Below are 27,793 nucleotides of genomic sequence, written 5' to 3'. Positions count from 1 at the left end.
CTACACTTTAAAATAATTTTATTTAATACATATTTGAGAATCATAATTTTTGATGAAATTAATTACATGAAAAGTTACTCACGGTTATTATATACAAGTGACAAAATATATCCATCCCCACAATACAAATCAAGCACTCCACCGCGCATACTGTTTCACAAGCGCATGACGCCAAGTTCATAAGCGCGAAACGCCGAAGTGGTAAACGTCCTGCATCACTTAGAGCTTTCCTCCCACATAAAGCTGACACTCCGCGATATAACTGCACTAGTGTTAAAAGCGGCGATAAATCCAACTCACTCACTCATGGATGGATGGAAATGAAAACATCTTGAACAAGTAAGTGTAGTTTGGTAACCAATGTTGTGACTGACAAATTCCTTATATATGAACCTCTCTACTCACAGACAAAGTGGGTCATGTGCTTGTCTTTAATATTTTGGTGTACCTTAACTACAGTGAATCCGGCCCGCCTGAGATACTCCTGTGCCTTCTCCGACGTCCAAGAGGGTCCAAGTTGGGCTGAATTTTCGTATCGGCAACTATCCGCCAGACATAACATCGTAGAACCAGTAAAAAGGAAACAAGCACCCATGTTGCCAACATTCTCAGCCACACTTCCATGCATACAAATATCTAGCATACTAAAGGTTCCACCGGATTTTACAGCTCTACGGATTTCTGAAAGAGCTTTGTCTAAGTAAGCCAGATCGTGAGCCACATCACTGATGAATATCCAATCAAAGGAGTTAGTTAGTTCCTTAGGTAAATCGTAGAGGTCATACACTTTGAAACTGATGTTTTTTAAATTCCTCTTGGATGCAGTTGCGTTTGCCGTTTCCACAACATCCGCCACCACGTCACTTCCGGTGAAAGAAGACTTAGGGAATCTCGCCGCCATATTGGCAAGGAGAGAACCCCTTGCGCTTCCGAATTCAGCAACAGTGATACCAGCTTCTGCAAAGTAATAATGAAAATCATTCAGTGAAAAATGGCTTACTAAGTTCAAATTGTGTTTAAATTTAGACACCCGTGAGATTTGCATAGAACAGAAACATCCCCGTCACTTTAATTATCATTGACTCAAGAAATATTTTCTAAGTAAGAGCATCATCTTAAAGAGTGACCTACGACTACGATCTATTGAGAGATTAACGACGAAAGAACAACGTCATACTACTTAATTAGAAACTTCTTGTTCTCGAGAGCACCAGGTAAGCTTATACAACGATGCCAATTCAATCTCTTAAATGATATCTGTTTCATGTAACGAGAGACAGTTTTTGGTAAGTAGTTAGAAGTATTCACGTACCCAGTTTCTCTTTCAAGCCAGGCACCGCTGACAAAATGTTATCTATAAACATATCCTGACTGACTGAACGGTAGTCGTCCATGATGTCAAACACCTCTGGTATTGCTCCGAAAGCAACTCCTGAAAATCATGATATATGATATTTGAGGTTAGCCCAACAACCTTAGTGTAACAATACCCATGTTCCATGAGTAGTGTAGTGCTTGGTTGGCTGGTTTGATGTTTAACGCCGCACTCAGCAATATTCCAGCTATATGACGGCGCTCTGTAAATAATCGAGTCTGGACCAGACAATCCAGTGATTGATATCATGAGCATCGATCCACGCAATTGGGAACGATGACATGTATCAACCAAGTCAGCGAGCCTGACCACCCGATCCCGTCAGTCGCCTTTTACGACAAGCATGGTCGCCTTTTACGGCAAGTATGGGTTGCTGAAGACCTATTCTACCCCGGATCTTCAAGGGTCGAGTAGTGTAGTAAACGAAGTAAACGAACTATTTCATTAATCACGGCGACATGTAAACATTAATAGTCTGGACTAGTCACTCATTTACGCAATCTTGTATGATGGCACGCAGTCATCCATGTCCAAGCGTCTGACCATCCGATCCCCTTTTAAGCCGGCTGTTAGGACAAGCATGAGGCACTGGCAACTGTGAGTGAGTGATTTTGGTTTTGCGACGCTTTTAGCAATATTCCAATAACATCACAGAAATGAGCTCCACAAGTTGTACCCATGTGGGGAATCGAACCCGGGTCTGGACTCAGTGTCAACGCTACACCAGGTTGTGTTGTCCTCAGCATAGTTTCTTTTCCTTGTAACAGATACTTGACTTTTGATTACAAGAACACTGCTAAGCACCGCGTTTTTCTGTGAAATATACCTTCATCCACCATCGGGGTGGCCAAGTCGCCTAAGGCGCCGCGATTCGCTGTGCAGAGTTGCGTCCATTGGGCACGCCTGAAACCTATGATTGTGGGTTCGATTATGTTTCTAGGTTTGTCAGCCCCATACCCGTGCTCGTGAGTTTCACCGAAGTGGTAAACGTCTAAGACCTGCATCACTTCGGGCTTTCCTCCCACATTAAGCTGACACGCCGCGATATAACTGGAATGGTGTTAAAAGCGGCGTTAAACCCAACTCACTCAATCACTCATCCACCATCGAGTGTCCCCGTTCTGCACACAATGGTTATAATGTTACACAACCTAAAGTAAGCGTGTTGATATATCCACCTTAGATACTGATGTCAGATTACACCCAAGGGATCCTACCTTGGGGTCCATCCAGCTTGAAGCATTCCTTGACAGCAGGGAATCTCTGGCCAAAGTGTGGCATCATCCTACAGAAGGCGGACGTCGAGCCCAGAACGCTCTTGTGACTGCTTGGTACATGGTAGTGAGAACTGTCCTTGCTCACCTGAATCACTTCAGCTGTTGCAAGCGCACCCAACACCTCACGCACGTACCTGATGGACGACAAGACAGATGAGGAAGGAGAATGAGGATGGCCCGTGTGTGTGTGTGTGTGTGTGTGTGGGGGGGGGGGGGGGGGGGGGGGGGGGGAGGGTTGCGGTGTTAATGGAGGAGGAGGTAATGCGGATGCAACCGAGTGAGTGTATGGTGGTTGGTTGGTTGGTATGTTGTTTAACGCCGCACTCAGCAATATTCCAGCTATATGACGGCGGTCTGTAAGACCTATTCTACCCGTGTATAGTGGTAAAGAATTGAGGTCTGTGGAGATATTCAGTTTCTATGGACCTATGGTAAACATGGTAAAAATGGCGATCTCAATCTGAATTCCAGCTACAGTGTTCATGTGTAACCAGGAAGGAAACAGTATATATGTAGTATGCAAAAACAAATTTAATCACCTCTCCTTTAAACCCGTTTTCACGGCAATTTCCTGTGACGTCATCGACACTTCTGCTTCCAACAGCTTTTCAAGAATACCGGTTTCCCTTGCCATTGCGATGATTATTGCTGCAGACCCCGCACCCATAAAACCAAACAGCTTGGCACCATACTCGTCTTGGTTCATCATTTAGCCTGTTTCGAAAAATCAGATTAATTCCATGAGTAAGTTTCTGGAGCCGCAGTGTGCTTTGATATCACTAGGTGCAACACGGGATGGGCAAACCAACAACTTTCTCTGTTAGCAAAATATTGCAGGCAAATATTTGTTAATTAACATTTTGGATGTATAATTTTTATGTGTTTTATATATACTGACGGCCAAAAGAAACTTAACCACTTTGAAAATGAAATTGAAAAAAAATTATAACACAAGTTCAAACTAAGTCAATGCAAAATACATCACCCAAACACAACAATGCTCTATGCAGAAAGTGATGCACGTCACCGGCACGGGTTTGTTTTATTTTTAGAAAATAAGAAAAACTGAAAAACGTGCCGTTTGGGCAGCCAAATCTACAAGTGAAATAAGCGTATATAAATGATACAGTCGGGATAACGGGATAATTTAATCACCAAAACAATACCATGACTGACACCCAAACAGACCGGGCACACTTCAGACAGGCTAAGAACAGGTAAATCCAGGGTAACAACACCCATTGAAGACCCGTACTTACGTACTTTGCCTCTCCGGAATCGATTCCTGACAGCGACGTCATGAGCGACGAATGCCTTAGGGCATATGGTTAGTCGACTGACAGTATCCAGGCGACTCCGGGCTCAAGAAATTAGGGCTTACAGACCTTAAAGAGGACAACATCGTCGTCAGAGATTGAGATGGACAGGGCCTGTTGGTCGTTGGCAGCGACATGACTGATGAAGAGGTTCTGTATCTTCAGAGCTGTTAACCACCGAAGGGGAGACCGAACGGCGGCATGTTGCGTTCAGGAAATCAAGAAAGAGGACAACATCATCGTCAGAGATTGAGCTGGGCAAGGCCTGTACGCCGTTGGCAGCGACATGACTGATGAAGAGGTTCTGTATATTCAGAGCTGTTAACCACCGAAGGGGAGACCGAACGGCGGCATGTTGCGTTCAGGAAATCAAGAAAGAGGACAACATCGTCGTCAGAGATTGAGCTGGGCAAGGCCTGTACGTCGTTGGCAGCGACATGACTGATGAAGAGGTTCTGTATATTCAGAGCTGTTAACCACCGAAGGGGAGACCGAACGGCGGCATGTTGCGTTCAGGAAATCAAGAAAGAGGACAACATCGTCGTCAGAGATTGAGCTGGGCAAGGCCTGTACGTCGTTGGCAGCGACATGACTGATGAAGAGGTTCTGTATCTTCAGAGCTGTTAACCACCGAAGGGGAGACCGAACGGCGGCATGTTGCGTTCAGGAAACCATGCCGTATGGTGGAGGGGTATTGCAGGGTGGGAAGGAATTTGTGGGCAGGAAAGAACACCACTAGTCATCGTTAACGGGAAGTTTGACATCTCAGCTTTCCATGGATGGCATTCTTCGTCCGATTGTCCTACCATTTCTACAACAGCTGCCACGCGGTGTCCTTTATCAGCACAACGTCAGACTCCATACAGCCCGAATCGTACACAACTTTCTTGCAGCCAACAACGTCAACGTGTTGCCGTGGCCTGCACGCTCCCAGACATGTTCCCCTATAGAACACCTCTGGAATGTCATGGATCGTCGTGCTAAACAGCGAACGCACCCGCTTGCCAGCCGACAAGAACAATCCCGGCCTTCCAAGAAGAATGTCCACGTATATCACGTGACGTCATCAGACGACTGACTTTGTGAGACGAAGAGGTTTTGGCTTGTCTTGTAGCAGGGGGTGGACTTACACCCTATTTATATCACGTGTCATGACTATTTGATAGCGATTCATAAACACATGCTCATGATATAGTCGGAATCGTACATTCAACTCAGCTTTTATCAGAGATTTCTTATAAATATGGAAAGGGTTTTGTCGCTTCTATTCAGTAGCAGAAACCTTTTAGAAAAGGACGGTTGTAATACCTATGTACAGCTCACACTGGCACACCTTTCCAACATATTAAGGAAATGGTAACTGCAACTAGCAACACGTATGCATAGCCTTATGTCGATAAGGCAATATTTACTGCGAGTGCTCTGTCAATATGACTCTACCAACTGTACAAGGTTAAACAGTGTGACGCATCAGCCACCCGTGTTGACAAATGTGTCACGTCTGAAAGTAGGTCACCTTGAAGCTTTGCGAACTGAATATAATTTAAGGGTAATACATTCCGCCTTCCCTGTTTTGATTCCCTTCTCTTGAGGAAATTTCAGTCATGTGCCATTACAAATGTCACGCTAGCACACATTTTCATGACTGTATGACATACCGGGTGTTGCTGAGCTTGGGTTAAACTCTTCGTTACTGTATCGGCGGGTCCAAACAAGGGAGGCTACTCGCATACCCCGAACCGACAAGCCGATCAAAATGGCGAGTCGGGCGCGGGGAGTCCGTACCTCGGGATCGAATCCTTTGCTTTTCACATCGCTTTCAATCGCGTTATTTCGGCAACTGCATCGTCATGATTTCCAGCAGGTCCAGTGAACGATTCTGTTTATTTGCAGTGTTTTATTTAAAGACAAATACATCTCATCACTTTTTCAAAAAGGACATTATTATTGTTGTCGTTGCTGTTGTCGTTGTTAAAAGTATTGTTATTATTATTATAGTATTTGTGGCAGACCGGAAATCGTAATTTGACTACACCACTTGAGAAGATGGTTGTCAAAATTTACAACAAGAAGGCAGGTGATGCAGCTACTGAGCAGCTTGCATCGACGACATTAGCTGTAAGAGTTAGTCATCGTGTCATCAATATCGCTGACATCTCCAGGATGGAGAAAGGTTCTATATTGTCACACACGTTTCTACATAAGATCCATGCTCACAGTTTGCTGAACGTTTACCGAATCTGCATGTCATTCATTCATGGGATTGAATATTTCTTTTCGTGCTTCGTAAATAAATGCGAAAACATGTTGCCCGTTGACGATGCATGTCAATAAAAGCGATAGAACCCTTTCCATATTCATAAGAAATCTCTACTTAAAGAAGAGTCAAATGTACGATTCCGACTATCACCAGCATGCGTTTATGAATCACGATCAAATGATCAAACCAAGCCTTTCTGAGTACCTGTGTCAACCTGTTAGTGTTTACTTTCTAGCTCTTTAGTTTCGGGTCTCCTCCCAACCTTTCTGGGATGCAACTGATGCTGCACCACTGGCAATAGTTTTTTCTTGTAGTATTCTTGTGTGTGCTAACTCTGGCTCAGAAGTTGTTTGATCAAGGTTACAACATTAAAGGCATCAGTAAAGCTCTCAAAACGTTTTATGGTAGACATGTTGAGGCCATTTCCAAACTCGACGCATCAGTGACAAAAATTATGTCGGATGCAATTCCCTATTTTGACTTGTACCATATCTTCCCGTGTTTTGTTTCAAATGAACAGTTGACTTGCCTTTGCATGTGTTTGTGACGGGTGCCACCGGGGGGCAGGATACGCTCACCTTTTAGCGAACACCTGGTATCATTACTATTTGATAGTGATTCATAAACACTCATGATGTAGTCGGAATCGTACAATCGACTCTGCCTTATGCAGAGGTTTCTATTGAATATGGAAAGGGTTTTGTCGCTTTATTAACAGTGATGTAAGAACGTTATAAACATTGACGAAAGCATGAACTTTTATATATAATAATTTTTATCATTTTAAATTACATGATTTATTGTGTATGACTTTATAAAAGATTTCTGGTAATTCGATTGATTTAATCAATAAAACTCATATGTCATAGTGTGTGTGGACATTGTTGAATTTACGAGAGGTAAATTAACATCGCCTTTGAGTGTTCTTTAGTGTAGTGACATAACACTATATTTACCCTATGGCGAGCAGGCCCACACATACCTGTACTTACTCGCTAGAACGAGAAACATGCTAGAACTCCCCTAGCTACTCACAGGGCAAGCTAGTATGACTGGATAGGCACGGATCTTAATTACGGTGTGCATTGCATCCTTTTGCAAGGGGTCGTTGCGAATGTGCAATGAAACATCTTATTAAATGTATGCAACAAAGTTTTAAAAAGAAAATGTCTATTTTAAAGAGTTTAAGTATTCATTAACAGTGACTGTGTGTTTATTTTAAAACTTCTTTTATCTGTGACATCATCAACACTTCTGCTGTCATCAGCACTTACACAATACCAGACTTTGGGCTATGTGATAAACGTCTGATTTAGTAATAAAGTTATGGTAATTATTCACACTCTCCTCGAATGGACCATATCTCTATACCGTACGTACGTACGTACGTACATGCATGCATGCATGCATACATGCATACATACATACATACATACATACATACATACATACATACATACATACATACATACATACATACATACATACCTACACACGCACACACGCACACGCACACACACACACACACTCTCACACACACACACACACACACACACACACACACACACACACACACACACACACACACACACACACACACACACACACACACACACACACACACACATGAACACTGGGACCAGAGTATGAGGAATTCTTTATTTTGAAATATGAAGTGAGACAAAATGCGATACAAAATCAATATGTACACTATTTTCAACAATTTGTCATCAACTTGTCACAAATATATAAGCATTCTTTACAGTATCGATAGTGCAGGTTGCTTTTTATATTCCAGCATTATCATGGCGGTGGGGCACCAGAAATAGGCTTCACACATTCCCATGTTGGGAATAGAACACGAATCTGGGTGCCGAGCCATTTTTTTAGCCACTAGGCTACCCCTCCTTCCTTAGGAACGAACTTTATGTTCAGGTCGATCTTTGAAAGCTATCATACAAACTATTTTACACAATTATTTTAGAGTGTTGTGATATGATAAAACAACATAGTAATAATAAAAATAAACAAGAAATTGTGGAAATATACATTTAGTAACAGTTATTATGAATAACATTATGATCATGAACAATATACATAGCAACAACATCATGTATAAAATGTACAAATATTTTGCCAGGCTTTCCCAGATAATTTTTTGGACTTAGCGGAAAAAGCTGTTTGTTTGTAGTTGGTTATTGGTGATGGTAATTTTGGAATATGGAAAATATGCAATGTGTGTGATAAAAGGGCCTTTGTTATTGACAAAATATTTTATAAACGTTCTTTTGACAGTGGGTGTTCTCCGTAGCAAAACCCTAAGCTAAGGAAATTCACTTGAAAATAATATTTATTGAGTATCAAAATAAAGTATTTTTTAAGAACGTTTTGGTTGTCCCAACTGGTGTCATTCGCGCTCATGCGTGTCATTCTGTGTAAGCCAGTAAGGAAAAGACGCTTGTTACGAACGCACTTGTGCGAGAATAAACGATTTTGGGTGATAGGAATGACGTGTATATGTGTATTTCATGTTGAGGACTCCGTTACCTATTTCCTTGTTAAGGATAAGAATATTTTATGGATGAACAACATCTTTATTACAATTAAGAGCGACGTTTCGGTGTAGGTTCTTACACCGTTATCAAGCAAGTGATATTCAGAGTATGGTTGACAAGTATATATACAGGTAGGAGGCAATGTTTATACAGTAGAGTAGATGTCAGATGTAGTTATACTGGAGTGGAGAAGCCTGTTATGTACACGCAAGGGTAGTAATGAGATTCATCGGTGAAGTCAGTGACATAAACATAAACAATTTCCTTGTTATCACTTGTTGAAAGTCAACACTCTCAGTCAGTCATCTCTCATGTGAAGCTTGTTGATACAAGTTCCGTGTCACATACAATTTATGCTGTGCTCCGACCATTGCTAACGATCAATAATTTGTTCACCCAAATACTGGGGAAAATATAGGTTTTAACAAAGGAAATACTAAGTTTCCCCCATATACAAATTGTTCGGGTTCTCCTTTAAGCATATGTGATACATATATCTTGAAGCAGTGATCGAGACTACAAATCCTGTCGCCGACAAATTACCAGTTCCCGCTTTGATTTCTCAGTTTGTTTGTTTGTTTGTTTGTTTTTTGTTTAACGCAGCACTCAACCATGTTCCAGCTACATGACTGCGGTTAATAACTGAGTCTGGATCAGACAATCCAGTAACTGATATCACGAGCATCGATCCATGCAATTTGGATACGATGACATTGATCAACCTGACCACCCGATCCCGTAAGTCGACTCTTAAAACAAGCATGGGTTGCTGAAGACCAATTCTAACCCGGATCTTCACGGGTATTTAACGTTAAGTAGTTCTATTTTGTTTCGTTTTGACAGCTTAATATAGGGAGTAAGCCTAAAAGTAAAATTCCGTGAGCACTCGTAGGCATGTCCTGGCAGATAAGGGACGTTACTCTGCACATTGAGGTACATGCCGAGATCACATGTTCATGTAAATGTTGCCGCCATCTTCTTCTGTAGCGAAAGAATCAGAATTTTCACATTGTTCCTCAGGGGCAGGGGCATTGTGGCTTCTCCCCGGTAGGGTGGCGTCACTGACGTAGGGGGTCGGGTTCACGTGGTCAGCATCTCCGTACGTTAGGGGTGGGTACGCAAAGCCTTCATACTCTACCTCTTCATTGACCAAGGGAGGGGGAGGGTACTCTACCCCTTCATACTCCACAGGGGGATACGGGAAGCAGTCGTCCTGAATGTCCTCATTTGTCGGAGGAGGGTAGGGGAAGACTGTGTTTGTGCCTTTAACGGGGAAGTTGGAGTTAGCATGCCTATCGTTATAGGTGGTCAGAATCAAGCTGCCGCGTCTGTTGGCGTCGTTAAAGGCGGCGTACATGAAGCTCCTGCGTTGTGAGTTCGCTTCATCGGAGAACGTGGTGCAGGACAGGCTTTCTCTCTGAGCCTCAGATTCGGACAGCCGAGTATAGGTTACGGTTTCCATGTACATCTTGGCAGATTTGGGATCTTTTTGAGGTTTCTCAACATTTTGAACGCTAACCAGCATATTTTGGTCCGTAGCAACAGCTGCCCAAAGATCTACCTGAGCTGAAACAGATTCTTTAAAACTTAACAGAATGTACAGCTTAATTCGTAATTCAGCTATGAGTCATACACGAATATTCAAAAGAGCCAAGAGGTTCTGTATCTCACCTGAACATTGAACATTTATAACATTTGACCAAATAGATCATATGAGGGTAAACGCATAAGGCACATTAAAATATGTACAACTTTGGTCATTGTAATGACACAATAACATGTGTTTCATACCACAACTTTAATTTCAGGTGAGCTAAAGCGCATTTGCAAGTTACCTTCTTCGGTATTGTTAGTAACTTCATACGTTGCTTTCGTTGCTTTCACGGGTCGTTTCGAGCGACATGGTCCTGTATTGGAGAATTCATGTTTGACAGAATAGTTTGTACATGAAATATTGAAATAATCAAAAAGGCTAAATCAGTATTCTCATCTTGGCGTTATATATTTATGCCGACATTTTGGTTCGTATTTGATGCGAAGAGTTCTTTCAATGTGATGCTAATTCATGTTTTAATTGAAAACATTAAAATATTAGTGCTGCATAACAATTACGCTTAAAAGTTTGTTTAAACAACTTTTTTGCAAACAACAATAATGATAAAGATGATGTGACTTACCACAAAGAAACAAGTACGTCAGACAAATTAGAATGGCTGCCACAAGCACCATGGCAGCCACGACGAGGACTACAGTGAAAACTGAAACAGGTTAAATGCGAGAATGAAACACAGAAAGAACAAGAAATAATGAAGGACCCAAACACAAGGGGTAACTTCACTTTATGTATGTTCATTGTGTATTGTAGTGGTAGATCCCATACACAAACAAGCACAGGCACAACATAACACACTCACAACCAACCAAAGGCACACCCGAACACATACATTACCTAGCATACACCTGACACATACACAACCTAGCATACACCCGAACACATACACAACCTAGCATACACCTGACACATACACAACCTAGCATACGCCTGACACATACACAACCTAGCATACACCTGACACATACACATCCTAGCATGCACTTAACACATACACAACCTAGCATACACATGACTTATACACAAGCTAGCATACACCTGACATATACACAACGTAGCATACACCTGACACATACACAACCTAGCATACACCCGATCACATACACAACCTAGCATACACCTGACACATACACAACCTAGCATACACATGACACATACACAACCTAGCATACACTTGACACATACACAACCTAGCATACACCCGATTACATACACAACCTAGCATACACCTGACACATACACAACCTAGCATACACCTGACACATACACAACCTAGCATACACATGACAAATACACAACCTAGCATACACCTGACACATACACAACCTAGCATACACCTGACACATACTCAACCTAGCATACACCTAAAAAATAAACAACCTAGCATACACCTGACACATACACAACCTAGCATACACCCGATCACATACACAACCTAGCATGCACCTGACACATACACAACCTAGCATACACATGACACATACACACAACCTAGCATACACCCGAACACATACACATCCCAGTATACACCTGACACATACACAACCTAGCATACACCCGAACACATACACAACCTAGCATACACCTGACATATACACAACCTCGTATACACCTGACATATACACAACCTAGCATACACCTGACATATACACAACCTAGCATACACCTGACTTGTACACAACCTAGCATACACCCGAACACATACACAACCTAGCATAGACCTGACACATACACAAACTAGCATACACCTGACACATACACAACCTAGCATACACCTGACACATACACAACCTAGCATACACGTGACACATACACATCCTAGCATACACCTAACAAATACACAACCTAGCATACACATGACACATACACAACCTAGCATACACCTGACATATACACAACCTAGTATACACCTGACACATACACAACCTAGCATACACCCAAACACATACACAACCTAGCATACACCTGACACATACACAACCTAGCATACGCCTGACACATACACAACCTAGCATACACCTGACACATACACATCCTAGCATGCACTTAACACATACACAACCTAGCATATACATGACTTATACACAAGCTAGCATACACCTGACATATACACAACGTAGCATACACCTGACACATACACAACCTAGCATACACCCGAACACATACACAACCTAGCATTCACCTGACATATACACAACCTAGCATACACCTGACATATACACAACCTAGCATACACCTGACAAATACACAACCTAGCATATACCCGAACACATACACAACCTAGCATACACCTGACACATACACAACCTAGCATACACCTGACACATACACAACCTAGCATGCACCTGACACATACACAACCTAGCATACACATGACACATACACAACCTAGCATACACCTGACACATACACAACCTAGCATACACCCGATCACATACACAACCTAGCATACACCTGACACATACACAACCTAGCATACACCTGACACATACACAACCTAGCATACACCTGACACATACACAACCTAGCATACACCTGACACATACTCAACCTAGCATACACCTAAAAAATAAACAACCTAGCATACACCTGACACATACACAACCTAGCATACACCCGATCACATACACAACCTAGCATACACCTGACACATACACAACCTAGCATACACATGACACATACACACAACCTAGCATACACCCGAACACATACACATCCCAGTATACACCTGACACATACACAACCTAGCATACACCCGAACACATACACAACCTAGCATACACATGACATATACACAACCTAGCATACACCTGACATATACACAACCTAGCATACACCTGACATATACACAACCTAGCATACACCTGACACATACACAACCTAGCATACACCCAAACACATACACAACCTAGCATAGACCTGACACATACACAACCTAGCATACACCTGACACATACACAACCTAGCATACACCTGACACATACACAACCTAGCATACACTTGACACATACACATCCTAGCATGCACCTAACAAATACACAACCTAGCATACACATGACACATACACAACCTGGCATACACCTGACATATACACAACCTAGCATACACATGACACATACACAACCTAGCATACACCCGAACACATACACAACCTAGCATACACCTGACACATACACAACCTAGCATACACCTGACACATACACAACCTAGCATACACCTGACACATACACAACCTAGCATACACCCGGTCACATACACAACCTAGCATACACCTGACACATACACAACCTAGCATACACCTGACACATACACAACCTAGCATACACCCGATCACATACACAACCTAGCATACACCTGACACATACACAACCTAGCATACACCTGACACATACACATCCTAGCATACATATGACACATACACAACCTAGCATACACCTGACACATACACAACCTAGCATACACCTGACACATACACATACTAGCATACACCTGACACATACACAACCTAGCATACACCTGACACATACTCAACCTAGCATACACCTAAAAAATAAACAACCTAGCATACACCTGACACATACACAACCTAGCATACACCCGATCACATACACAACCTAGCATACACCTGACACATACACAACCTAGCATACACATGACACATACACACAACCTAGCATACACCCGAACACATACACATCCCAGTATACACCTGACACATACACAACCTAGCATACACCCGAACACATACACAACCTAGCATACACATGACATATACACAACCTAGCATACACCTGACATATACACAACCTAGCATACACCTGACATATACACAACCTAGCATACACCTGACACATACACAACCTAGCATACACCCAAACACATACACAACCTAGCATAGACCTGACACATACACAACCTAGCATACACCTGACACATACACAACCTAGCATACACCTGACACATACACAACCTAGCATACACTTGACACATACACATCCTAGCATGCACCTAACAAATACACAACCTAGCATACACATGACACATACACAACCTAGCATACACCTGACATATACACAACCTAGCATACACATGACACATACACAACCTAGCATACACCCGAACACATACACAACCTAGCATACACCTGACACATACACAACCTAGCATACACCTGACACATACACAACCTAGCATACACCTGACACATACACAACCTAGCATACACCCGGTCACATACACAACCTAGCATACACCTGACACATACACAACCTAGCATACACCTGACACATACACAACCTAGCATACACATGACAAATACACAACCTAGCATACACCTGACACATACACATCCTAGCATACACCTGACACATACACAACCTAGCATACACCTGACACATACTCAACCTAGCATACACCTAAAAAATAAACAACCTAGCATACACCTGACACATACACAACCTAGCATACACCCGATCACATACACAACCTAGCATACACCTGACACATACACAACCTAGCATACACATGACACATACACACAACCTAGCATACACCCGAACACATACACATCCCAGCATACACCTGACACATACACAACCTAGCATACACCCGAACACATACACAACCTAGCATACACCTGACATATACGCAACCTAGCATACACCTGACATATACACAACCTAGCATACACCTGACAAATACACAACCTAGCATACACCTGACACATACACATCCTAGCATACATGTGACACATACACATCCTAGCATACACGTGACACATACACATCCTAGCATGCACTTAACACATACACATCCTAACACATACACATCCTAGCATACACCTAACACATACACAACCTACCACATACACATCCTAGCATACACCTAACACACACACACACACACACACACACACACACACACACACACACACACACACACACACACACACACACACACACACACACACACACACACACAATCTAACATATATACATCATAGACTACAACCTAACACATACACAAACTAACACATGCACAATCTAACACATCAACACCCTCGCATACACCCAATACATACACATTCTGACACAGGCATAACCTAGCATACAGCATAACACATACATAACCTGACACATGCACATCCTAGCATACACCCTAACACATACATAACCTGACACATACATAACCACACACATACACATCCTAGCATACACCCTAAAACATACACAACCAACACGTACACATCCTAGCATACGCCCTAACACATAGACAACCTAACAAATACACATCCTAGCATACACCCTAACACAGACACAACCTAACACATAAACATCCTAGCATACACCATAACACATACACATCCTAGCATACACCCTAATACATACACAACCAACACATAAACATCATACACCATACATAACACATACACAGCCAACACATACACATCCTAGCATACACCATAACACATACGCATCCTAGCATACACCCTAATACATACACAACCAACACATACACAACCTAAAACATACACAACCTAGCATACACAACCTGACAAACACACAACCTAACGCTTACACATCCAACCATACACCTAATACATACACATCCTTACACAGACACAACCTAACACATAGACAACCTAACACTTACATATCCTTGCATACACCCTAACACATGCACAGCCTAACACATACACACCCTTACACGTACTCAACCTAAGGGTCAACTTTTTTAAAGTGTGAAGGAGGGGAACAGTGTCTCCGTCGGGCGTCGTACCGGTGCCTCAGACGTGAAGAAACCACTGGCGATGGGTTCGAATCGAATTAAAACATTCATCACTTCCGTCATTTTGTAATTTCCTCACATACACCTGTCGCAGGCAGACACCAAAGCCACATTTTCATATTTTAAGCAATGTAGGAGAACTGAAGTCATTTGAAGGAAACACTGAAAGCAAACATGGTCATAAGTCAATAAATTTACTATTAAGCATATTAAACTATCTAAATATCAGAACTAAGGCAACAGGGGTATGCTTTCGGGACATCCTTAAAAATAGCCTGACATGTACACTAGGACCATAACGTTATATCCCGACAAAACGAAACCTTTTTCGCGCATACAAACATTCACGTCTTCCCTGTTTGCTCTCGGTGAATCTGAACAGGATGTACAATCTCGAAATGACATACACTATTTATGTATGAACCGGGCAGACGCTTTGTTCGTGTGAAAGTCAATGCATAAACAAAGGGGCCGGGGTTTGAAGTTAAACATAGCTGTATTTGGTTGGAATTAGATCATGACGTCCGACATTAATAACCGGTCAGCCTCATTGGAGCATGCAGATGTAAACACGAACTGATAAATATGACTCACTTGATTCACGCGATTCCGCTCTTATAAATACGTAAGTCCATTGGAAAAATAATGTTTTTCTTCAGAGGTTTATATTTTATGTACGAGGTTTCCGGGCGTTCTTTGCTATAGGCAAACATACAATTCAACTCGTCAAAAAGCATGGTGACTTCGGCAGGGGACGATAACTCATAGAAAATCGCACTATAGTGACATTCGCTATTTTAATTTTATGTCTGTATTGTTTTACCGAACAAAACCATACTTATTAAAGGAAACGAAAATACTCGTTCACCAGACATGTTTTTGTGTCCATCGTGCGGATAATTAGAAACATGTTTAACCTTTTTTGGACGAATATAATGCAATTTTGTCTGGTTCCCCTTAAAGAATGACACATTTACTATTTGCAATGCATCCTCTAATAAATGAGCGAAAGATATCTTACCAGTTGTGAAATCTTGGCTTGAACCACCTGAAACATGAAAAGGATATATCACCTATCATATGATAACATATCATCAAAATGACAATTTATTAGAACCCAAACTGTCATTATGTTCAGTTATAAAGTATACAGTTTTATTTGCCGATGTTTCATGTGACATATCAAATTTATATCCATATTAACCCTTCATATTCACGTGTAAGGGCACAACATATATTACCACTGATAGATATGGGCACAGTAAAGTATAGGACTGAAGGTTTCAAATAATGATGGATTTCTTATACCTCTAGCGGCAGTGCTGGTAGAGAAACTGAAAAGATTTACTGTTCTTCGGGACAACAACAATCTTTCAAGATGAGAGCCGGGCTTTATTGTGCTGCTAAAGAACCTGTACAATGGAGGAATAACTATTTGACAAAGGCCGTTCTGCTTAAAGTTCGTCTAATTATCTTTTATGTCCCTTATAACAGTGAGTGAGTGAGTGAGTATGGTTTTACGCCGCTTTTAGCAATATTCCAGCAATATCAAGGCGGGGGACACCAGAAATGGGCTTCACACCACACATTGTACCCATGTCGGCATTCGAACCCGGGTCTTCGGCTTGACGAGCGAATGCTTAAACCACTAGGCTACCCGATCGCCCCCCCCCCCCCCCCCCCCCCCCCTCCCCCCCTTATAACAGCCGCGTGCTAACACGTGCTTCAGAAAACGAAACTAGGACGTTTCCAACGACCTTGTTTTTAAAATGTAAAAATAGTTTCGGTTGACCATGACAATCGGGACACATTGACATTCGTTTCAGGGAAAGGTTACTCATTTAGCATCACATTAGACCCGTGAAGATCCGGGGTAGAATGGGTCTTCAGCAATCCATGCTTGCCGTAGAAGGCGACTATGCTTGTCGTAAAAGGCGACTAACGGGATCGGGTGGTCAGGCTCGCTGACTTGGTTGATACATGTCATTGATCCCAATTGCGTGGATCGTTGCTCATGATATCAATCACTGGATTGTCTGGTCCAGACTCGATTATTTACAGACCGGCGTCATATAGCTGCAATATTGCTGAGTGCGGCGTTAAACATCGAACCAACCAACCAATCAACCAACCAGCATCACATTAATTATGGACGAGACAATGTCTATATATGTTATGACTCCAACACACCAACGACATCACACGAAATCCATGTAATCGCTATTCAAAACCGTCACACAAACACTTATGTCGTCCATCGTACCACATACACACATACATGACACACTTCAAGCTTCCTTGATACACGACATCGATAACATGACTCATATGAGGCGACGCTGGTTTATATTGGTCAACGGATTCCGTCGCCCCTAAAGAATGAAAAGAGGATGAGAAACACAATAGGAGAAAAGTGGTTCTGTGCTTCACTTCATTCAAAAATATCGTCGACTACTTTAAGTTAGTTTGCAACACAGAAGGTTACAAAAGGTTACACAACACAAGCTGAATCCAATGCAATCCCCATACATACAATTCATACAACTCATATATGTTACTTTTCCCATCTGATTTCACGAAAGAATCCTTGATACAAACGATATGATGTAATAATCACAAAGTACATTGCTATTAACTAGAATGAAACTTCGTATTCACCCCATGTCGACCCCAACCCTCTCTCTCTCTCTCTCTCTCTCTCTCTCTCTCTCTCTCTCTCTCTCTCTCTCTCTCTCCTCAAATATACAATGTCTCGTCTACAGCGTCAGCAGAACTTGTCCCCTATTCTGTACGCTTCTTGTCAATATAAGTTTATTTAAAATCAACCATATAGTTTGCAAACAATCCGAAAACAAAGAATGTAAAAATATAACATGGCCCAACAAACGTAGTAATTTTGTTACCGTTCTCTAGTGTGGCGACGACGAGTTCCTCTGAGTAGTTTCCTTCGCCAGCTATATTGACTCCCTGTACCCTTATGAAGTAGGTTACGTCGCTATTTAACTCAGATAACGTCAACGAGGTAGAGGACGTTTCAGTTGTTTCCGGCTCTCTGGTTCCACGGCGACAGGAGATCTTGAAGGTTTGGACTGCATGGCCGTCAAATCCTGGGAGCCACGACAGCGTGACGGTGGTCTGTGTGACGTTCACCTCCGTCAGGTTGGTGGGTGGGGACGGTGGTACTGAATGAAGTGAGTGAAAGAGTCGTTTTGGAGTTCAACCTGAAGTGACGCATGTCTTAGACGTTTATCATTTTGGTGCAAGGCACGAGCACGGGTATGGTGCTGATAAATCAATGCTAATAATTAGGGGAATCTGGGATTTGAACACAAGATCACAGGTTTCTTGCACACCAAAGGGAGGCAATTCTGCACAAGAGATTTTGGCCATCCGTGCCCCCGTAAAGTATATCAGAGTAGAAAATAATCTTAACTAAACAATATTACTATTTATTGACTAAAATGCCCATTAGCGGGAGTAATTTATCATTAGGGTCTAAACTGGGTTATCAGTTTAGAGTTTGCAAGTAAATAAGATAGTTAGGAAATGTGGAGGAAAGTCTTTTCACGTGAAAGACTGACGATCTACACTTACAGTCTTTACCGTACGCTTGACCTTACGTAATACCTTGAACGATTAGTGTGTAGTTGATGTCGTATTTGCCGAGGGAGTTGTTGAGCTTCACGATGTAGTTCCCAGCATCTTTCTCCTGGACGTCCAGGTGAACTAGCTCCAGTTGGTAGGATGACCCGGACAGCTTGTTAATACTTTTTGCGGTCTTGTGTTCCGGGTTACCATTTTGAAGGGATCGAGACCAGATGAAAGTTGGTTTTGGATTGGCTGTTATGTTGAAGTGTATTTTATCAGATTTATCGGCGGGTCTGTAAAAGATACTTGCCTCGACTCCTTTGGGTTCGTTGACAAATGGAGCACCTGAAACAAAACACATTTCTAATCCGACAGAAGACTGTTTTATCTTGAAATGGTCTCAAATGTACTCATAGAAAACAATTAACCAACACACACACGCGCGCGCGCGCACGCACGCACGCACGCACACACACACACACACACACACACACACACACACACACACACACACACATATATATATATATATATATATATATATATATATATATATATATAGCTATTTGTTAACATGAAACATATCCTGTATTAATTTTCTATTTATTTCTAATAACATTTGTTTTTAACTACAAAATGACAGGCATACTTGTTTCAAGAAATGCAGAAACCGGAAACCGATCCTCCACTGACTTGTTTTATCTGTCAAGGCAATAGTTATGCGACTTCTTTTCTTCTAGTAGTTCCTCTGCGTTCGCTGCATTGTCTGGTCCAAACTTGATTATTTACACACCGCCGTCATATAGATGGAATATTGCTGAGTGCGGCGTTAAACAACAAACCAAGCAACCAACCAAAACCTCAGCATTTTTGCATCACTTTGTGTGACAGAGTACTTGGACCATTCGGAGAAACATACAATGTCCTTGTAATAACATTTTAGATATTTAAAAAAATACACAAAACCCTAAACAAGGCATGTGCTTAACTTTGTTTACAAGGTGTATTAATGGCCAAAGCTATTTTTATTCTATACTCACACATAAAGTCGATGTCAATGTTTTTTGACCTTTTCAAACCAACCCCATTGGTGACAGCACAGGTATAGGTGACTTTTCCAAGACATTTGGTATTGTCAATGTAGTAACTATAGGCGTAGTTGTGAGTCGGCGTGTTAGATGAAGAGTCGACTTGAATAACAGCCTCACTGACAGATAGCATCCGACTGGACAGGAGTGTATTGCCTCTCAACCATGTGGCGTTGGGCGGAGGCAAGCTGTCGACAATGCACGTCAAACGGATTTTGGAACCCGCTGTTGGCGTGGTGTCAGTTGCAGCCACTGATATTTCTGAAAGATCTGTAATGACATACAACTTGCCATTTGTATTCATGCACATGTGTGTACCTATAATGCGTTTTTAAATGTTTCCTTGATAAGGATATTTTGTATGTTAAAATGTCATGAGCTTGTTACTTAAAATATTTCCTCAAGTGAGGAATTATGCATTATCCATTAAATATTATGCATTACGTTTGATTAAATGTCACCAATTCACATGTGATATATGTATGTTTATTCTGATATTAAACTTTTTCATGCGATATCAAAACATCATATGAAATACATTTTGGACTCGATTTTCATTTTGAGATTACATTAAGAACTATTTTAAAATCACACAACTATTTACATTTGACGATCAGCTGAAATGTTGCGTTTGCTTCGCCACGCGGGTTCCAAGCCCTGCATGCGTAATTGCCAGTCTCGTTTCGATGAACTTTACTAATATGCAAAGTTTCCCCCGAGGCCTTGCGCCTACCATCCACTGACCAGTCAAATTGGCAGGGGGGTCTGCAGTCAGCATTGCAGGTTAGAGTGACGGATGAGCCAAGCGGAGTTAGAGTTGTGTTCTCCTCATGATGGATATTGGCAGCTTCCGGTCCGTCTTGAAAGACATATTAACGGAAATATATATGTACTTCGAGGTAATTGCATGGTGCAAATATGATTGCAATATTCTGTTATAAATGCTCCCCTGGGTCTCTAGTTGAAGATGTATGCTTCAGTCATTCAATAGAGGCTTAAGTTTTGTTTACACTTCAAGAAAGGTAAAATAATGAGAGGCAAGTATCTGTAAACGATAGTTACTCCCCGTTTGGCTTATCGGTTAGATTAGGTCCTTGCCGTATGATGATGGGTCGGGTGGTGAGGTTGGACGACCCGGTGAGTTATTGTACCCCGTTGGTCGTAGTCAAACCCTGATGTGTCTGGCTCCAACTCAATAATTTACTGGCCGTCATCATATATACATGGCTATAATATTGCTGAGTGGGGCTTTAAACAACAAACACAACAACAAAAACTACATGGTATGTCATCCCAAACATATAATTGACCTTCTCGTATTTCTTGGGACCAACATAAAATGGAATATATTCAACTTTTTACGAAATATGATTAAAAGTAGACCGTTTGACATTTTATAATGTAACTACTTACATTCGACATAAATCTGTACAACCTTGTTCGTCTGTCCACGTTTATTCTTCATTTGACACGTGTGGTTTCCCTGGTCACTGCGGACAAGCTGTTTAATTGTCAGCGTGTTTCTTTTGGATAGAACACGTCTGTTATGCGTCCATGTTGTTTTACAGCGTGGGAAGCAGCCAGTCATGCTCCTGCACTTAATACTTATAGACTCTCCTTCTTCTTTCACGAAGCGTATCTCATTAGGAGTCAGCCTGATTTCATTTGGTGCCCCTAGTTTAAGAAATAATATATTATGTAGTATACTAATCACAGAGTGTGAAACATTGAACCTATAGGTACGGCAGCCTTTTAGGGCCATTTGTATTTTTTGTTTTTTTCGATAGTATCTTGAAATTTCAAGATACTAAGTTGAAATTTCAAGATATTTCAAGATACTAAGTTGAAATTTCAAGATACTATACTTCTATTTCAAGAAGTTGAAATTTCAACTTAGTATCTTGAAATTTCAACTTAGTATCTTGAAATTTCAACTTAGTATCTTGAAATAACCTCATTAACATGAATTATTCAGGTATTTCAGGGATTATACATATTCTCGGATTTGACATATTCCCTGTATGTATGTATGTATGTGCGTGCGTGCGTGCGTGCGTGCGAGCGTGCGTGTTAATCTGTACATCTATCATTACAGTAATTAAACAGACCGTCTACTGATACGATTGCATCGCAACTTTTGAGCAAACAAATAACATTCATGGCCATTGTATATGCACGTTGTGTGTACTTGAATGGATCGACTCGTATAATACTGTGTAATGAAAGTTTACTCACGTTCAGCTGTGATTGAACTGACACCCTCCTGCGAAGAGACTCCATGTTCCTTTGAGACACACGTAAACGTCTGTTCTTTCACCCACGTAAAGTTCTTTATCTCTAATGTTGAGTCACCATCGCTTACTAACATTTCTTCATTCCTTTCCCAGCGATACGTCATTTTGAGATTGTGATTGCCAGGTACAGTCGATGAATTCGATAAACACTTCAGGGTTAAGGGCTCGTAAAGAAGAGCAGTGCCATAGGCTTCCACGATGGGAGTTGTTGGTGTATCTGAAAAGTCATATGTTAACGAGTTACAGCAAACGTTTATAACGAACACGCTTATAACGAACTGACGGATATAACACACATATTTTTGTTCCCGGCCATTTGCTGTATATATGCTGTACATATGCTTAAAACGAACTACGGTTATATCGAACTAAAATCAGTTGTCCCGAGTTCGTTTTAATCGTACTTTACTGTATTGCAAAAATGAATACGAGAGAGTGACTCGGTTTGCATTTCACGCAACCTTTCAGAAATAGCATTTCAGCCAAAACAAAGTATGAATTGATTAATCAGTTGACTGGTGGAGAAGAGTCCAAATGCTTATAAACTGGATTCTGGATGAGAATACGTCCTCACAACTCCGTGATTGTCGTACCAACCGAAGTTGAGAATCAAGTGGTCACAAATTTCACTATCATTATCAATGGGATTCCGGGTGAGAATAAATCACCAGCACTACATGATTGTCGAACGAACCGAAGTTGAGTATCAAGTGGTCACAAATTTCACTATCATTATCAATGGGATTCTGGGTGAGAATAAATTACCAGCACTACATGATTGTCGAACGAACCGAAGTTGAGTATCAAGTGGTCACAAATTTCATTATCATTATCAATGGGATTCCGGGTGAGAATAAATCACCAGCACTACATGATTGTCGAACGAACCGAAGTTGAGTATCAAGTGGTCACAAATTTCACTATCATTATCAATGGGATTCCGGGTGAGAATAAATCACCAGCACTACATGATTGTCGAACGAACCGAAGTTGAGTATCAAGTGGTCACAAATTTCACTATCATTATCAATGGGATTCCGGGTGAGAATAAATTACCAGCACTACATGATTGTCGAACGAACCGAAGTTGAGTATCAAGTGGTCACAAATTTCACTATCATTATCAATTGGATTCTGGGTGAGAATAAATTACCAGCACTACATGATTGTCGAACGAACCGAAGTTGAGTATCAAGTGGTCACAAATTTCATTATCATTATCAATAGGATTCCGGGTGAGAATAAATCACCAGCACTACATGATTGTCGTACGAACCGAAGTTGAGAATCAAGTGGTCACATATTTCACTATCATTATCAATGGGATTCCGGGCGAAAATAAATTACCAGCACTACATGATTGTCGTACGAACCGAAGTGAGGAACGGGTGGTCACAAAATTGACTATCACAATCATTTATAAACTGCATTCCGGGTGCGAATGAATCCCTCGTACCCCATGGTTGTCGTTCGAAACGAAGATAGGAATGAGAATAATGGGGAACAGTCACTTTCCCTGTCGTTATAAACTAGCAATTGGGGCGAATCAAGCCAGTTGTGGATGGGGTCTTAGGCACTGGACCATCGGTGCCGTCAGATTAAAGATCTATTGTTGATCTAAACATACCTAGACTAAATTGTTGAACGAAAACAATGTTTGCACAGAGATTGTGTCAGTTTAGGTAGTACTGAAAACGTTAGTAGTTAACAATTTGCTAGAGTTTGTCAAAGTTTAGGTCAAGGAACCTATATTGCTTTCTGTAAATCTAATAATGCGGGGGCACGGGCGGCCCAGTCGTCTAAGGCGGCGCGATTCGCTTTGCAGAGTTGCGTCCCCTAGGCACGCCAGAAACCTATGATTGTGGGTTCGAATCCCGGTTCGCCCCGATTATGTTTCTAGGTTTGTCAGCACCATACCCGTGCTCGTGTGTTTCACCGAAGTGGTAAACGTCTGAGACCTGCATCACTTCTGGCTTTCCTCCCACATTAAGCTGACACGCCGTCATATGACTGTAATAATGTTTAAAGCAGCGGTAAACCCAACTCACTCACTCACTCACTCTAATAATGTATACCCGATTAAGAGCCAACAATATTATCTTTACATAACGTGTACCAACATTCATAATTAAGTTGACATTGAGCAGGATATGCTTAATAAGCATTATATAAACACGTTGAATTGACTTACCTATCACGAACAATGTAAAGATTGTGCCAAAAATATTGTTTGGTGACGCTTCTGTCCAATTGTAGACACCTGCATCGGATGTGTTCACACTGGTTACAGAAAGATGCACTCGACCCTCAGATGAGTTGCTATAGATGAACCTGTCACCATAGTTTGTCGTTATGTTCCGAATTATAACGCACAGGTATTCATCAGACGGGCTCAGGGCATACAACAAATTTGAAGAAGGAAACTCTAAAACTGCACTGAGGTCTTCCCCAACTCTTGCAAAAATGTTATCTGAAAAATATAATTACAATGCAGTCTGTGTCACATGTTGCTTCAATCATCTTGTCGATATAATCCGGCATATACTATTTCAAGGATTCATATTCCAATTTATGTTCAACATAACTATATCTGTTTTCAATTTTTCTTTATATTTACATTTGGAGAAAGGTACTCAAATTCATCTACATGTAAAGTTTAAGCTAAACCATCAGAGATCTTTCACAAAGTAATTATTCAACAAAGATTATCATGTTTTTTTTGCGCATATTTTACAATACTTTTAAAAATGTGCTTAAATTACAGCTCCTGAAATTTGAAAATGACTACTTACAAGCATCGGTTGCATGGACAGACAATATGACGAAGATGTGTAACCACATCTTGATACCCGGTGTTAGCCTACTCGATTCTGGGACATCCAGTTGACTTCACAGCAACTGTAACACAACGCGATTCTAGTTTCGATATGCAAATACTACCGGCATGCTTTCTGTTAGTATTCGCATGTCAGATGCGTGTAATGTAGTATACATATATAATACAGGGAAGTATTATGCGACAACCAGATATTCTAACGGAAACCATCAGTACACGGAAGCAGATCGTACTGACCTTGGGGATGTGTATGAATGACATTAGCTTAATCACCACCGCCGACATTGGACTCAAGTAGTTAGCGCTGGTTTTCGTTTTGATAAGTGGCCGACCATTGACTAATCAAGAAAATCGGGGATAAATATTTTTGTTACACTACTTCAAGAGATACTTTTTGATTATCCAAAACTGGCTTCTACGTGAGATATCGCTTGGGTGAGATCAAGCGATCTTTTCTCGGAAATATCGCTACAATGAAATAGTGACGAAAATGTCTCGAGATGAGAGAAAAATGATATTTCACTTTTTGTGTTGGTGTCTACCGGAAAATGAAATTATTTCATTACAAATGTGAAACCTTGAAACGTAAATCTCTCCTACGACGAGTGAGATTTGTATATTTCTCATATGAGATATCAACATTATCATCGTATAATAAAACGTCATTTCTTGAGATTCGCAGGTTAATGACGTAAATTCGACGTCGTTATTTATGAGAGTTAGTTGTCTTGAGTACCATACAATAAAACACTGCAGAGAAAATAGACAACTGTATGATAAATAGAATCCCCCCCCCCCCCCCCCCGTTTACTGAAGAGAATGCTAATGAGACCAGGTGTTCGCGAATAGATGAACGTATCCAGCTTCACCGCTGACACCCTTCACGAACACATGCGAAGGCAAGTCAATTGTTCAACTAAAAACAGCCGCAAATATATGTTTCCATAAAACATTTAAAGTTATATTGTCAGTTATGTTTTTTGGGGGAGATACAGGAGATCTTCATTTACCCTGATTCCAACATGGATGCCAGTTTCAGAAGTGAAATCGTATTAACCCACAAGTATTTCGAGTGACTTTATCGACAAGTAATTCAAAGTGTCTTGAATAAAAGCAATAAAAAACTTAACATATTCATAAGAAATCTCTGCCGAAAGCATAGTCGATTGTACGATTCCGACTCTACCATGAGTGAGTGAGTGAGTGAGTATGGTTTTACGCCGCTTTTAGCAATATTCCAGCAATATCACGGCGGGGGACACCAGAAATGGGCTTCACACATTGTACCCATGTCGGGAATCGAACCCGGGTCTTCAGCGGGACGAGCGAACGCTTTAACCACTAGGCTACCCGACCGCCCCCTCTACCATGAGCATATGTTTATGAATCACAATCAAATAGTGATGACACCAGGTGGACGCGAAAAGGTAAGCGTATCCAGCTCAAGCGATGGCACCTGTCACAAAACATACAAAGGCAAGTCAGTTGTTCACTTAACAAAAACAAGAGACCATATTGTACAATTCAAAATAGGGAATTACATCGGACACCATTCTTGTCACTGATGTGTCAAATTTGGGTGTACTCCACATGTCTACCGTGAAACTTTTTAAAAGCTTCACTGAGGCCTTGAATGTTGTAACCTTGATCAAACAAGGAATACAGTCAGTTTGACGTAAGAAAGTCATCTCGAACTACCTCAACTCGATATATCGACGTAGGCGATGTAAGATCAGTTTTTATCCTTTTTGTCAATGGGGACCCAGGTAAGGATAAGTCCCCAGCATGCTATTGTTTGGTCGAAA

The 27,793-nt window shown here is 41.3% G+C and overlaps 2 protein-coding genes across 3 annotated transcripts; both read right to left on the bottom strand.

The window, feature by feature from the left end:
• Positions 1 to 17: 17 nt before the first annotated feature.
• Positions 18 to 5,699, bottom strand: LOC124144753. 2 transcript variants are annotated; one of them, XM_048403958.1, is made up of 5 exons: positions 3,912 to 4,150; positions 3,192 to 3,366; positions 2,593 to 2,786; positions 1,313 to 1,432; positions 18 to 957 (listed from the first exon to the last, which is right to left on the bottom strand). In XM_048403958.1, the coding sequence occupies exons 2-5, from the start codon at positions 3,359 to 3,361 to the stop codon at positions 398 to 400; spliced, it is 1,044 nt and encodes a 347-aa protein (XP_048259915.1). In that variant the 5' UTR covers positions 3,362 to 3,366; positions 3,912 to 4,150; the 3' UTR covers positions 18 to 397. The 2 variants fall into 2 exon arrangements, with proteins under 2 accessions (XP_048259915.1, XP_046370258.2); XM_046514302.2 differs by lacking the exon at positions 3,912 to 4,150 and adding an exon at positions 5,627 to 5,699 and having other exon boundaries at positions 20 to 957.
• Positions 5,700 to 9,465: 3,766 nt separating this feature from the next.
• LOC124144742 (hemicentin-1-like) lies at positions 9,466 to 26,111 on the bottom strand. The gene is made up of 12 exons (XM_046514291.2): positions 25,945 to 26,111; positions 25,344 to 25,622; positions 23,094 to 23,369; positions 22,272 to 22,532; positions 21,463 to 21,717; positions 20,811 to 21,128; positions 19,810 to 20,115; positions 19,086 to 19,364; positions 17,204 to 17,230; positions 10,961 to 11,041; positions 10,619 to 10,690; positions 9,466 to 10,349 (listed from the first exon to the last, which is right to left on the bottom strand). The coding sequence occupies exons 1-12, from the start codon at positions 25,991 to 25,993 to the stop codon at positions 9,730 to 9,732; spliced, it is 2,823 nt and encodes a 940-aa protein (XP_046370247.2). The 5' UTR covers positions 25,994 to 26,111; the 3' UTR covers positions 9,466 to 9,729.
• Positions 26,112 to 27,793: the final 1,682 nt, after the last annotated feature.

The sequence above is a fragment of the Haliotis rufescens genome, unplaced genomic scaffold (assembly GCF_023055435.1).
Source record: "Haliotis rufescens isolate VD_foot unplaced genomic scaffold, xgHalRufe1.0.p SCAF_3, whole genome shotgun sequence".
Classification (NCBI taxonomy): domain Eukaryota; kingdom Metazoa; phylum Mollusca; class Gastropoda; order Lepetellida; family Haliotidae; genus Haliotis; species Haliotis rufescens.
The sequence above is the reverse complement of the archived record's forward strand: the minus strand, read 5'-3'. Positions and strand labels throughout refer to the sequence as shown.

Coding starts and splice junctions, on each gene's coding strand:
- LOC124144753 (XM_046514302.2), bottom strand. CDS start 3,361: ATGATGAACCAAGACGAGTATGGTGCCAAGCTGTTTGGTTTTATGGGT. Junction 1,433..2,592: donor CAAGCTGGATGGACCCCAAG/GTAGGATCCCTT, acceptor CATGATTTTCAG/GAGTTGCTTTCGGAGCAATA. Junction 958..1,312: donor TGGCTTGAAAGAGAAACTGG/GTACGTGAATAC, acceptor ATTACTTTGCAG/AAGCTGGTATCACTGTTGCT.
- LOC124144742 (XM_046514291.2), bottom strand. CDS start 25,993: ATGTGGTTACACATCTTCGTCATATTGTCTGTCCATGCAACCGATGCT. Junction 22,533..23,093: donor CAGTTCAATCACAGCTGAAC/GTGAGTAAACTT, acceptor TTCTTAAACTAG/GGGCACCAAATGAAATCAGG. Junction 19,365..19,809: donor CTACACACTAATCGTTCAAG/GTATTACGTAAG, acceptor CACTTCATTCAG/TACCACCGTCCCCACCCACC.